The 12,489-nt window shown below is 42.4% G+C and overlaps 1 protein-coding gene across 1 annotated transcript in view; it reads right to left on the reverse strand.

Annotated features, from left to right (window-relative positions):
- The window catches only part of ADAMTSL3 (ADAMTS like 3), a 339,169-nt gene that overhangs the window by 132,399 nt on the left and 194,281 nt on the right, over positions 1-12,489 (reverse strand). The window contains exon 9 of the mRNA XM_045067215.1: positions 3,651-3,762. Coding sequence (XP_044923150.1) covers positions 3,651-3,762 — 112 coding nt within the window. The remainder of the gene's footprint in view (positions 1-3,650; positions 3,763-12,489) is intronic.

Here is a 12,489-nt window from a genome sequence, read left to right on the forward strand (position 1 = left end):
ACCACTAGACAGCCTTCTGCAAGCCACGGCTGGGATGTAAGCGGAGTGCAGGACAGCCTGGTGTGCATTATAAAAAGCAAGGCGGAAACCGCAAGAACAAAAATCCAAACGGAGTCAATAAAACGTTACTCGGGTGCCAACATCTGCCAGAGAGTCTACAATATCAGATGGCAGTGGCGATTCTGGAACTTTCTCCAGATCGATCTTAAGAGTCCCGCATAGATGACTGCAGACAAGACCAGGAAAGTCCATCCAAGCACCTTAGGGAGCAGGGAACTAACTCGCCCGACTACCCCAAAACTCAGAAATGACAGTTACACTGATTGTGTACACTTGATTGCTAATATAATTACATTCTGGTATTGCTTTTTTGCGGGTTTTTATGTGTGTGTTTTTATTTCCTCCAACACAAGAAGAGAAGGAAATTACAGCTCCTGGAATCAGAGAATAACTTTGTTCTAAATGGAAACATACCTCTAGGAGACAAAAAAAAAAGCATACAGTGTTTATAATTTAAGGAGAGATAATTAATTTTCCTCTTTAATTTTATGGCAGTACCAAGATAACTAAAAGTGAAGGAAATACGACAGATCGCCTTCCTATATTATGAACAAATGTGCTGAAATTCTGCCGGTGGGCACACAATGGCAGGCTGCAAGAGGAACCCCGCAAGCAGCATGACGACCCCCTTCTGGTCTGACAACCGCCGCCATCTTGGTGGGCAGTCTCATGGCTCGGTGCCCCCACGTACGGTTCCAGCCAGGCTGACTATGTCTTTCCTTTAGCATCCAAGTATAAGACCCATCTGTGTTCCTCCCAAGAATTTCATCAAACTAAGCCGAACCCCATTACAAATGTCCCTCCCAGAGCGGAAAGCTGCTCTTTTGTCTTATGTGGCTACATGGGAACGTCTCTCTGAATAAGGTGGTGTGAGAGTTGGTGGATACATTAAAAAGAAATGTTTGTTTTCCTGCCAAGTAGGATTAAAAAGAGCCCCACCGGGTCTTTGCTTTCATGTTGGGGTCCTTGAGAGACTCTGTCGTCCCTGGAGCCATGGCCCAGCTGACGCTATGGTGGTGGGGTTCTGCTTCTGGATATAAAATGTACACGTAGGGAGCTCTAGGTATGTCCTACTCCCCCTGAGGCATGGAGTCGTGTCTGTATCTCATAACTCATCCCCAGAGAATCCCGGGAGAGGGGACGGCCAGAACTCTGTAGATTACACAGAGGCATTTTAAACAAGACTCAGGTTTGCCTGGACTCTAACGTAGTAGGTATTTCCTGAGTACCCACTAACTGCCAGGCACCGCACTAGGCTCCTTGGCACGTGTCCTATTGTTTTGTCCCCCAACAATGCTGCAGGGTGGGAGGAGGGGGGAATCGTCCTGTTTTATGGATGAGCAGACTGAGGCTCCGGGCCAAGTAGTGGCAAAGCCAAGAAGGGTATCCAGGTCCCGGAACTTGAGCTCCGCGGCCACACCGCCTCTTGCAGTAAACATCGTCATGCAATTTTTAGAGAACGAGTCTGGCCAAAGTGAGCCTGAGGTCCAGGTTTGGAGAGATTCATGGAATTGATGCAGGTCACGGTCTTAATCCAAATGCTGTTTGACCTCAATCAGCGTTCACCAAGATCAGAGGTGTGGTAAGAATTGCCTGGCGGTCACCGTTGCAAGGTCAGTGACTCAACACTTTGGAGGAGTTTCTGCCTGTGTTCTCGCTTTCAGGGGGGATCAAGAGAGAGAATGTGAAGGGACAACCTCCAGAGTTTTGTTTCCATATTCGTTTTTGTGATTGTGTTCAATTTATGGCAAGACATCAGAGTTTGCCACTTGGAACTGCTCATATTAGATCCTTTTTTGTGAATATGTTTATTTAAATTTTTTTAGAGGTCCATTTAAAGAAAAACCAGGAGTAAATAATAGGTCAGGGTAACACAGATACAGAAAAGCAGTGAAGTTAATACAGTTACAGGTGATATCCTGAAGACATCACTCTAGGGAGCAGTGGTTCTTAAGCTGGGACGTGCACCATAATCTCCTGGAGGGAAGGGCCCCACTCCCTGAGTTTTGGATTCAGTAGGTCCAAGTTGGGGCCCAACTGAATTTCCAGCAAGTTTCACATGACGGCTACTACTGCTGCTGGACCAGGGAACCCACTTTGAGAACCACTGCTGTAGGATCATAATCTCGTGGTCTCCTGCCCATGCCTGGCCCAAGAAGAATTACCTAGAAGGTTAACTTTTTACCTTGTTTCTGGAGCCCCATTCAACCCCTAGACTGCTTCTCTTCCATTCCCAGCAACACAAGCTCCTTCTGGGGGTCTGAGCTACTCGGGGCTCCCTACAAAAACACCTGCCTCCTGCTTTCACTGGGAGCCTAAATCGCAGAAGACAGCAGTCTGACATACATGTGCATAGGAACCTGACCTTAGCGGAGGAGCCCTCCTTGATAAGCCTTTGGTTTAGAGGAGAAGAGGCACTTGGTTTGTGGCTCTCTGAACAAGCTCATATTTGATAGCCCTGCAGGGCAGAAATGGTTTGGGGCTGGGCTGACGGGGCTGGGCTGCAGGAGGTCGATTGGTTGTAGCCCTTCAAACACAACCCTACCTGAGCCTGCCTGCCCTGACCTGGTCCCAGGGTGGTGGGCGGTTCTCAGGAGAAACAAAGGCAAAGCCACCTAGAGCCTGGGGCTCTGCCATCAGACAGACCCGGACCCGGATCCTAGCTGGGCTATTTGCTCGCTGAGCACACAGGAGTCCACTTTTGACCTTTCCTATGTTTCCACGGCTGATACGTAAAAACAGCCATGAAAGGAGATATTTTTTAAGGTTGTTTGGAAGAATAAATGTGAAGGTGAGTGCCCTAGCCCATGGCTTGATACATGTAAATGCTCCGTGCTGTTATTCTGGTGCTTTTAAGGGGAGTAACAGCATGAAGTCCCTCTAGCAACTCTAGTAACCATGGTCGTGGGTCGGCACTAGTCTAGAACCATTCACCTTCAACTGAAAGAGACTTATCTCCATGGAGGCTCTGGGGCCTCATCTCCTCCAGGCAGGTACTTCTTCCATGTCAAACAGACAGTGATTCTGCACTTGAGCCTGCAAATCTGTGTGGCACGTGTGGAGCCCTGGGCTACAGTTGGCCCAGAGCCTTCCTGAGCTGTCTGTGAAATCCTTGAAGGAAGCAAGCAGTAAGCAGGATTTCCCCTTCACCACTGAGCAGCTACCCTTTCTCTCTCTGGGAAGTCCTGCTCTGGCACCCGATGCAGGACAGGGGACATTGAAACATTAGAACCAATGCATTCATGAACTTGGTCAGAGTGGGCAAGTGACGTGGCCTCCCTGTTCTCAGGTCTTCCATGGAAAATTAAAGAGAAGACCCGCTTTAAAGACCATCAAAACAAGAAAGGCCAGAACTCATGCAAACATCTTTCTAGCTTTTTGCTAGAAGTAAAACGTGTTTTCCAAATCCCGTTTTCACCTGTCCTCAAGAATAAATGCATTTGGGAACACCACCGCATTCCAGCCTCTGAGGAGGATGCCCTGTGATTAAATATCCCCAGTTACCACGCCCATTGTCAAGTCAGCCTTAAAAACACAAGTATGTCATTTCTGACTCTGAGCCCTAAGCATGCCCATGGTCCGCGCCTCACCTCCTCCACATGTTACGGTGCAGGGGAAGAAGTCGGTTTGCCTCCACTGATGACTGATTGGCTGGTAGAAGAAGAACTGGACCACGCTGTCCTTGGCCACCGTGTACCTGGTCTGGACAGAGAGAACTGTGGTCAGCATCTACGTATGATGAGCCAGTGCTTCCCACACCTTTCCACATGCGACGAATCTATTTCACTGATACTGACCATCACATATCGATCACAACACACTGCGGCACAGGAAGATTCCAAAAATTGTGATGTGGGACAACATTTCATTGAGGTCTGTCATCCATTGGGGCACAGAAGATCTTCAGCCCGTCTCCCTGGAGTCATCCTTCCAGACGACTCCATGCCTGGCAGTGAGTTCTCAAATGTGTCAGGTAGACTTGCTTGTTTAACTTCTTTTTTCTACCTGATACATCTGATTTTAATTTCTATGGAGCCGGGACTGAGCCAGTCTGGGCTGGTTGGCAGCACGGCACAGAACTGGGATTCTCACACTTTCAATAATAACATCTCGAAGCAAATCCTTCCAAAAAGGTCTTTTAAAAGCACAACTGCAAAAGCTCAAATGTACACAAATACGTGGTGTTTACACACGTATTTGTTCCAGCATCTAATGAGCGTTCCAGCATTGAATCAGAGAGGAGGAGGGGCACCGGTGCGTGTGAGGAAGCAGAGAGAAGAGGAAACGTACCGCTGAAGGACCACACTCAAGCAGCAAGTTCTCCCCCCAGATTTTTCTTTTCTTTTCTCCTGACTGAACAAACGAATGAACTCAGGGAAACAACCAGAATATAACAAAAAAAGAAAAAGAAAGAGGAAAAGAAGTTGAGTTCAGTTCTTGTGGGATGGACCCAGAAATGCCAACACACATAGGGAGTTCAAGCCAGAGATACCGAGGAAATAATGAAGAGGCAGTATTTGATGATGTAATTGCTGAGGGTTTCTCAGATCTTGAGAAAGACAGGTGGACTCAATTCAAAAGTGTCCAGCAAGTTCTGAGCAGACATTTTAGAAAAGTACAACAGCCAGGATAAGGAAGAATCATATTATTGGGAAGAAAAAAACACGATTATCTGCAAAGCAGTGAGAATCAGATTGGAGTCAGATTTCTCACAGGAAACACCGGATGCGGGAAAACAAAATCATACCTTCAAAGCGATGAGGAAGAATAACTTTTCATCTCGAATTCTGTCAGTGATTAACCAACAATCAAACACCAATTATCGATCAACAAACAATCTATGATCCAATTATCATCATAGTCAGTGAAATAAAGATATTTCAGACACAAGATGACTGAAACTTGACCACTTGAGACCCTCACTGGAAAAAGAGAGAGAGAGAGAGAGAGAAACTACGAAAAGGTGCCAAACAAGAACTAATATAAAAGCAGAAGGTAAATAAATAAATAATCATAAAAGCAGAAGAAGGAAGGGAATGCAAGAAGCGGTAACAATGAAATCACTCAGGAAAGCTTATTCATAGAGGTAAATAAGAGTTAACTGAAAAATAAGATTTTGATGTATCTAATTATAAAACAGTATAAAAACTCCAGCATGAGATGCGTTGTTGGAGAGGAGAGCCAGGGACAGTGGGGGGTGGGAGCACAGCTGTCCCAAAGGCATGAAACTCTTGTAAAGGGTTTTCTCTGGCTATGGGAGGATGTCTCTGATGAATCCTGCCAGAGAGAATAAGTCGAAACGTTGCCTAAAATAGTTCTTAATGTATCTGAAGGCACCAGACAACTACCGTCCTCGTGAATATTCACAGCGCCAAGATTCCAGACACAAAGGAAGCCCAGCGAGGTGAGCATAACCCTCGGCACCCCATTTGGCACCATGTTTCTGCTCCAGGCACTTCCCGTCATGCAAGTGGTGACTGAGTGGCTGAGAAGCTGAGCAGACCTGTCATCAGACCCGTGGGGCTAAGACCAAACACTTGAGCTCCAGATCCACTGAAGCTGGACCGGTACCGCTAAATACCCCAGGCACGCTACCGAGACCCCGAAAAGCTCTATCTTAGGAAAAAGTGTGAACTGGACGTGAACCAATTTCCAAGGGGAATGAAGGCCAGGTTCAAATTATTTCAATTCCTTGTTGGCTGAAGGTAATTGGTTGCTAACGTGTCTTCCAGAAGCAGAAATTAATCCTGTCTCAAATTATATCTGTAATCTCCTCACCTACTATATATAGCAAAACTGAAAACCAGGCCCACAAAAAAGATAAAATTTAGTAACAACCAAAAAACATGGAGCAATAGACTATACATGGAATTACAGAACATCCGGATATCGGCATCACCTGATAGAAATGTAAACACCTGGGTACAATGCCACTGCTCCCTGTGACTCTAGCTTTGGCATCAGATGGTATTTCACAATACTCCCTAACAGTCCTAGGGTCTTAAAACATCAATGTTAGCACACGGCTCACGCCTAGGGCTCTGGTTTTTAGTCTGGGCTAAGATACAACGGTTAAAATGCTTAAGAAACTAAATGACAAGATGGAGAATTTCACTAGAAACAAAGAAGCTACAATAAAAATAAAATGGCCAGGGCACCTGGGTGGCTCAGTTGGTTAGGAGTCTGCCTTCAGCTCAGGTCATGATCCCAGGGTCCTGGGATCCAGCCCTGCATCAGTCTCCCTGCCCCTCTTTCTACCCTCCCCTCTGCTCATGTGTGTTTGCTCTCTCAAATAATAAAATAAATAAATAAAATCTTTATTAGATAGAAATAAGTAAATAAGTAAAATGTCAATTCTAGAAGTATGAAGCACCATAATTTAAATTGGTAGCTCAATGGATAGATTTGACAGTGGATTAGACTGGAGTTCAGCAATATTTTCATAAAAAGCCAGATAGCAAACATTACAGTTTTCAGGCCATATTGTCCCCATGGCAATTATTCAAGGTGGCTGATATAGTGCAAATCAGCCACAATCCATAAACATACGGCTGTGTTTATGTCCCAATAAAATTCCACTTACAAAAATAGGTCATTAGGTAGCTGGCCAGGATCTGCTGATCCCTGGATTACACACACTTAAAGAACCAGTAAATGGACAGAAAAGAATGAGATAGAAAGTAGACATGAGAGATAAAGGTATAGCCATAGTCCCAAACAAAGAACACAGAGAATGGGACAGAAACTGCATCTGCAGAGGCAATAAATGAGAATCTGCCAACGCTGATGGTGGATTTCAAGCCAGAGTTGTGAAGCACCATGAACCTCAAGAAGAAGAAAGCCACTAATTACATCACAGTCAAACCAGTGACAACCAAAACTAAAGAGAAAACACTTAAAAGCAGACAAAAGAAAAGACCCATTAGCATCTAAGGCACCAAAATAAGACTGACTGCTCCCTTCTCAACAGAATTAATGGAAGCCAGAAGACAATGGAGAGGGATTCTCAACGTTCTGACAGAAAATAGTCTCATAACAGTAAAATAGTCATGTCTCTAGAAGTAAAGACCCTAAATGTTAGTGTTCCTAACAAGCTAGCCTCAAGGATAAATAATTCAAAATTAACAAGAATGGAAAATAATCAGGCAAAGGTACAGTCACAGCACCGTTTTTGTCATATCTCTTATGGTAACTACTGGAATGAGCAGACAAAACCCAGTAGGCTATTATTTTTAATAAAATCATTAATAATAACATGATCAATGTGACATATGGACAGTGCCCAATGACAGAAGATGATGCGTCACATCTTCTACTATCTGCTATGTTCTGAACCACCAGTTAAGTTTCAACAGATTTCCAAACAACTGACATGATATAGACTATGTTTTTTGACTACAGTGGAAATAAGCTACAAAATAATAACGAGATTCTGGAAAATTTCTATGTACTTGGATAAGACACTTCTAATTATTCCATAAATCAAAAACTATATCGCTATGAAAATTACAATACAATTTAACTGAATAATGATAGGAAAGATTTCCTATCAAACTTTGTAGGACAAAATAAAAAGCATGCTTGGAGTGAAATTCATAGACTTAAATACATCTGTTATGGGGGAAGAAAAGGATGAAAATCAATGACCTAAACAGCCAACTCAAAAAATTATAAAGGGGGTGGGTCTGGGTAGCTCAGTGGGTTAAGTCTCTGCCTTCGGTTCAGGTCATGATCTCAGGGTCCTGGGATCGAGCCCCACATCAGGCTCTCTGCTCAGTGGGGAGCCTGCTTCCTCCTCTCTCTAACTCCCTCTCTGCCTACTTGTGATCTCTGTCAAATAAATAAATAAAATCTCTAAAAAAAAAAAAGTTAAAAATGGAACAGTTTATTGAATCCAGAAAAACTGGAAGGATGGAAATAATAAAGATAAGAGTGGACATTAATAATATGGAAAGGAAACTACTTTAAAATAGGTTATAAAGTCAAAAGCTGTTTCTGTGAAAAGTCTGATAAAAGCTACAGACCTCCAACATGATTGATTAAGTTTAAAAGAAAGTAGGGACAAATAGTCAGCATCAGGAATGAAAAAAAAAAAAAAAGGACTCACTACAGATTCTGGAGACAATGAAGAAATAGTAAGAGGATATCATGAAAAAAACCTCTGCCAATAATTTTTTAAAAAGTTAGCTAAAATACAGGCACACCTTGGTGATATCATGGGTTAGCAAATATCACAATAAAGCTAGTCAAATAAATTTTTTGGCTCCCCAGTGCATACAAAAGTTATGTTTACAACATGGTAAAGTGTATTAGGTGTGCAGTAGCATCATGTCTAAGAAAACAATGTATGTACCTTAATTTAAAAATACTTTATTGCAGAGCATCTACTCAGCTCTGTCGGTAGAGCACGCAAATCTTGGTCTTGGGTTGTGAATTCAAGCCCCATGTGGCATGTAGAGACAACTTAAAAATAGTAATTGAAGAAAAATCTTTTAAAAAATACATCATTGTTAAAAAATGCTAACCACCATCTGAGCTTTCAGCAAGTTGTAGTCACTGATCACAAACCACCATTGCAAGGACAGTAATGATGAAAAAGTTTGACATATTGTAAGAATTATCAAACTATAAGACAGAGACATAAAATGAGCAAATGCCACTGGAAAAATGGTGCCAATAGACTAGTCTGAGTCAGGATTGCCACAAACCTTTGCAGCAATTTGTAAAAGAAAAATACATATATCTATGGAGTATAATAAAATGAGGCGTGCTTGTAGACAAAGTCCTTGAAACAAAACTGACACAAAAGGAAACTAAACATCTGAATAGTCCGTATATTTTAAAGATACTGAATGCATACCCCTAACAGTTTCCTGCTGAATATTTCTGGATATTTAAAGAAGAAATAACTCCAATTTTATACAAACTATTGCAGAGAATAAGAACTGAGGAAATAATTCTAACTTTGTTTTATAAAGCCAGTATAAATTAATACCGAGACCTGATATGAATATGTTACAAGAAAAAAAAAAAACCTCTCCTGGATATAGCTACCAAAAAATCATAAATAAAATAATTTAAAATTGTACCCATTGACATATAAAAGGATAATTGTTTTGTTAATAATAATATAATAACTACTAATAAATAAATGCTACCAATATATTATAATAATGATAGTGACTAGTGAAGTTTGTTATGGAACAGTATGATGGGTCTAACTGAATGTAATTCAGTATATTAAAGGAAAAAACAAACCAAAAAATAGAGGAAAAACATATGATCACTTCAAAAGATGTAGAAAAAGCATCTGATAAAATTCCATACTTACATATGACAATGGAAACAAAATAGAAAAAAGGTTTCTTTTTTTTTTAAAGATTTAATTTATTTATTTGAAAGAGAGAGAGAGAGTATGAAAGGGGAGAAGGTCAGAGGGAGAAGCAGCTCCCTGCTGAGCTGGGAGCCCCATGTGAGACTCGATCCCCAGACTCCGAGATCATGATCTGAGCGGAAGGCAGACGTTTAACCAACTGAGTCACCCAGGGACCCCGAAAAAAGATTTCTTTCATCAAATAAAATACCTATCAAAAATTCTATAGCAAACATCATACATGACGGAGAATTAGAGTTCTTTGTCTGTGAAATCAGAAGCATGAGAAGAGCTGCTGTCACTGATTCTATTCAATATTGTATCAAATATCCTACACAGTATAAGATAGCAAGAAAAATGAATAAAATATACAAGGATTGGAAAAGAAGAAACAAAATTACCATTTTTGCAAGTGTCATAATTGTGTATGTACCTAATTCAAAAGACTCTATAAACTGTTACTATTAATAAGTCAATATACTAAGAATACAGTGTCAATATACAGAAACCAATTAGATATCCATAACTTTGACACAAATAAATAATGAAAAAAATGCCATTTACAATAACATCAAAATAGCAATCAAACAACTGGGAATATATTTATAAAAGATACATGACATAAACTTTAAAAATTAGAAACATTACTAAGAGAATTTTTTTGGACTAAATAAATGGATGGACATATCATATTTATGGATTGGAAAATTGGTATTGGAAAGTTTCCTGCTCTTTCCAAACTGACATATACATTCAATGCAATTTCAATCAAAATCCAAAAGAATTTTATAAAAACTGACAAGCAGACTCAGAAGTTGATATGGAAATGCAAGGGGTCAAGACTATCAAAGATCATCTTCAAGAACAAAATGGGAAAACTTACCAGTAAATATCAAGATTGGTTTTAGTGTTGCAATAATTAAGTCAAAATGGAATTGTACAGACAGATCAATAAAACATAAGGGAGTCCAGGGACAGACCCTCACGTACCGTTTGGCTTTAAGACAAATGAAGAAAGGACTGTGCTTTCACCTAATGGTTCTGGGTCAGCTGGATAGTGAGGTGCAAAAAGACATTAATTCTACTTTACAATGTGTGCAAAAGTCAGCTCCAGGAGGATTACAGCTCGTTATATGACGGGTAAAACAATACGTCTTCCAGAAGCAAACACAGAAGAATAGTTTCCTGATCTTTAATGAGGCAAAGATTTCCCAGCATACAAATACAGATAGTCCAGCATAAAATTAAAAATTGGTAGCTTACACTACAACAAAATTATGAGCTGCTGTATGGGAAAGCTGTGTTAAGTACATGTAACCGAGAAAAAAAAAAAAAGAGAGAGAGAGACTGAAAAATAAAATGAATTAAGCATTGAGCTCTAGAAGCTAAAAATACAAACCCAAAATAAATCCATGTGAAGATAAACAAAATAAAAATTTATATAAGTTGAATAGTTTTTAAACTCTGAGTTAATCAGATGAAAACCTAGTTCTTAGATGCCTCAGAGACAAATCTTTGGATGGTTTGAACAACAACAAAAAAAAATTAAACAAGAAACCAGTGGAAGAGACATAGTTACAGGTACAATGAGTTTTTTTAATGATAAGATGATACTCTGATTACATTCGAAAGAATGAGGTGAGCTAGATACTTCTCTAGCAAAATATAAATTTCAAAAATTTATTTAGCGTTCAAAATTCAAACCCCTCAAAAATCAATAAATCTAAGAGGGACTGAAATGGTTTGCTAGGTCCCACCCATAATCACCAAAAAGAAAAAGATTAAAAAAAAAAAAAGTAAGAAAAAGAAAAAAAAAAGCATTAAACCCAGATGTTTTCCTTAAAGAGATGACCTGATTGGAGCAGAGGCATCTAATTGCTGACCAGTGCCCACTTCCCTTTCCCATCCCGCCGAAGGCTCACCCTTGTCCCAGTGCACATTCCTCTGCCATGATGAGTCTTTGCTAGCGCCTGAAGGTCCCACGTGATCATGGCGGGCACAGCTGCCTCGCCAGATGTGGGGCCCGTGAGAACGTGCCTCTCGCTCGGACGACCGCACCCAGTGCACCTGACCAGCGGTGCCCATCCCCGGCCCCACTGGCTGCGGCTGCTCCCACCGAGGAGGAGGCCATTTCCTGGGAGACTCTGTGTCACAGGATAGATGACTTTGGCTCAGAGTCTCCCCTGCAGCCTTGCTGAATTCTCTAGAACCGCTCTGCAATCTCAGACGCTCCTACCTGACTGTCCCGCGTCCCTCCGTCCTCTGCTTGGGGTCAGAGCTTCCCTGCAGCGGGCAGCTCTCCAGCCTTTCTCTGCTCCTGCTCCGCTCTGTCCTGCCTCTTCCTCGGGGACATCCCGCTCCTCAATGTCTTGCGTGTCTAATCCTGTCTGGTATCTGCTTCTTGAAGAACCCAGAAGGACGAAGGCCCAGAGAATGGTTTAGAGCGAGCCCCTGACCCTCTTATCAACGAGAGTTGATAAAGGTCTGTGGGGCTCCCGAGAAGAAATTCTCCCAGCTGCAATGCTTCACAAGGAAAAAAAAAAATTCTAATGGGCTTGCGGACCTTGTCTTCTCTGCATGGTAGCTTCCTCCCCGAAAGGCAGGGCAAGGACAAGTGCAAATTGACATGTGACATTGCATCTCTTTGGGTAACGCCCTATCGGGTGGGGACATGGTCCGTCTTTCAGGGGTCCTGTCCTTCAGACCCGTCTCCTCCACCTGGGACATTAGAGTCCGGAAAGGGGGGACGGCTTGGAACTGTGTGTGTATGTCCCCATCCTGTCCTTGGGCCCAGAGCTGGGTTCCTTGTCCCTCCAGCCCCTGGGAGGACCGCAGGGAGCCTTTGAGTCAGTGAACTCCCCTGCCGGCCAGCGGAGGGGGCTCCTCCGACCACCTGCCCATCCCACACGCTGCTGGCACTGCAGGCTCTCTGTGGCGTGCCGGTGCCTCCTGCCCACCCCCTGGCCTGGGGCTCACAGCCCCTTCCCAGGGAGACCATACGCTCTCCTGCCTAAGCCAGGAGGGCTCCGACGGTGGAAGGAAAGAACTAAGCCAGG

Source organism: Mustela putorius, unplaced genomic scaffold, assembly GCF_011764305.1.
Source record: "Mustela putorius furo isolate JIRA1106 unplaced genomic scaffold, ASM1176430v1.1 tig00003875_pilon_pilon_pilon, whole genome shotgun sequence".
Classification (NCBI taxonomy): Eukaryota; Metazoa; Chordata; class Mammalia; order Carnivora; family Mustelidae; genus Mustela; species Mustela putorius.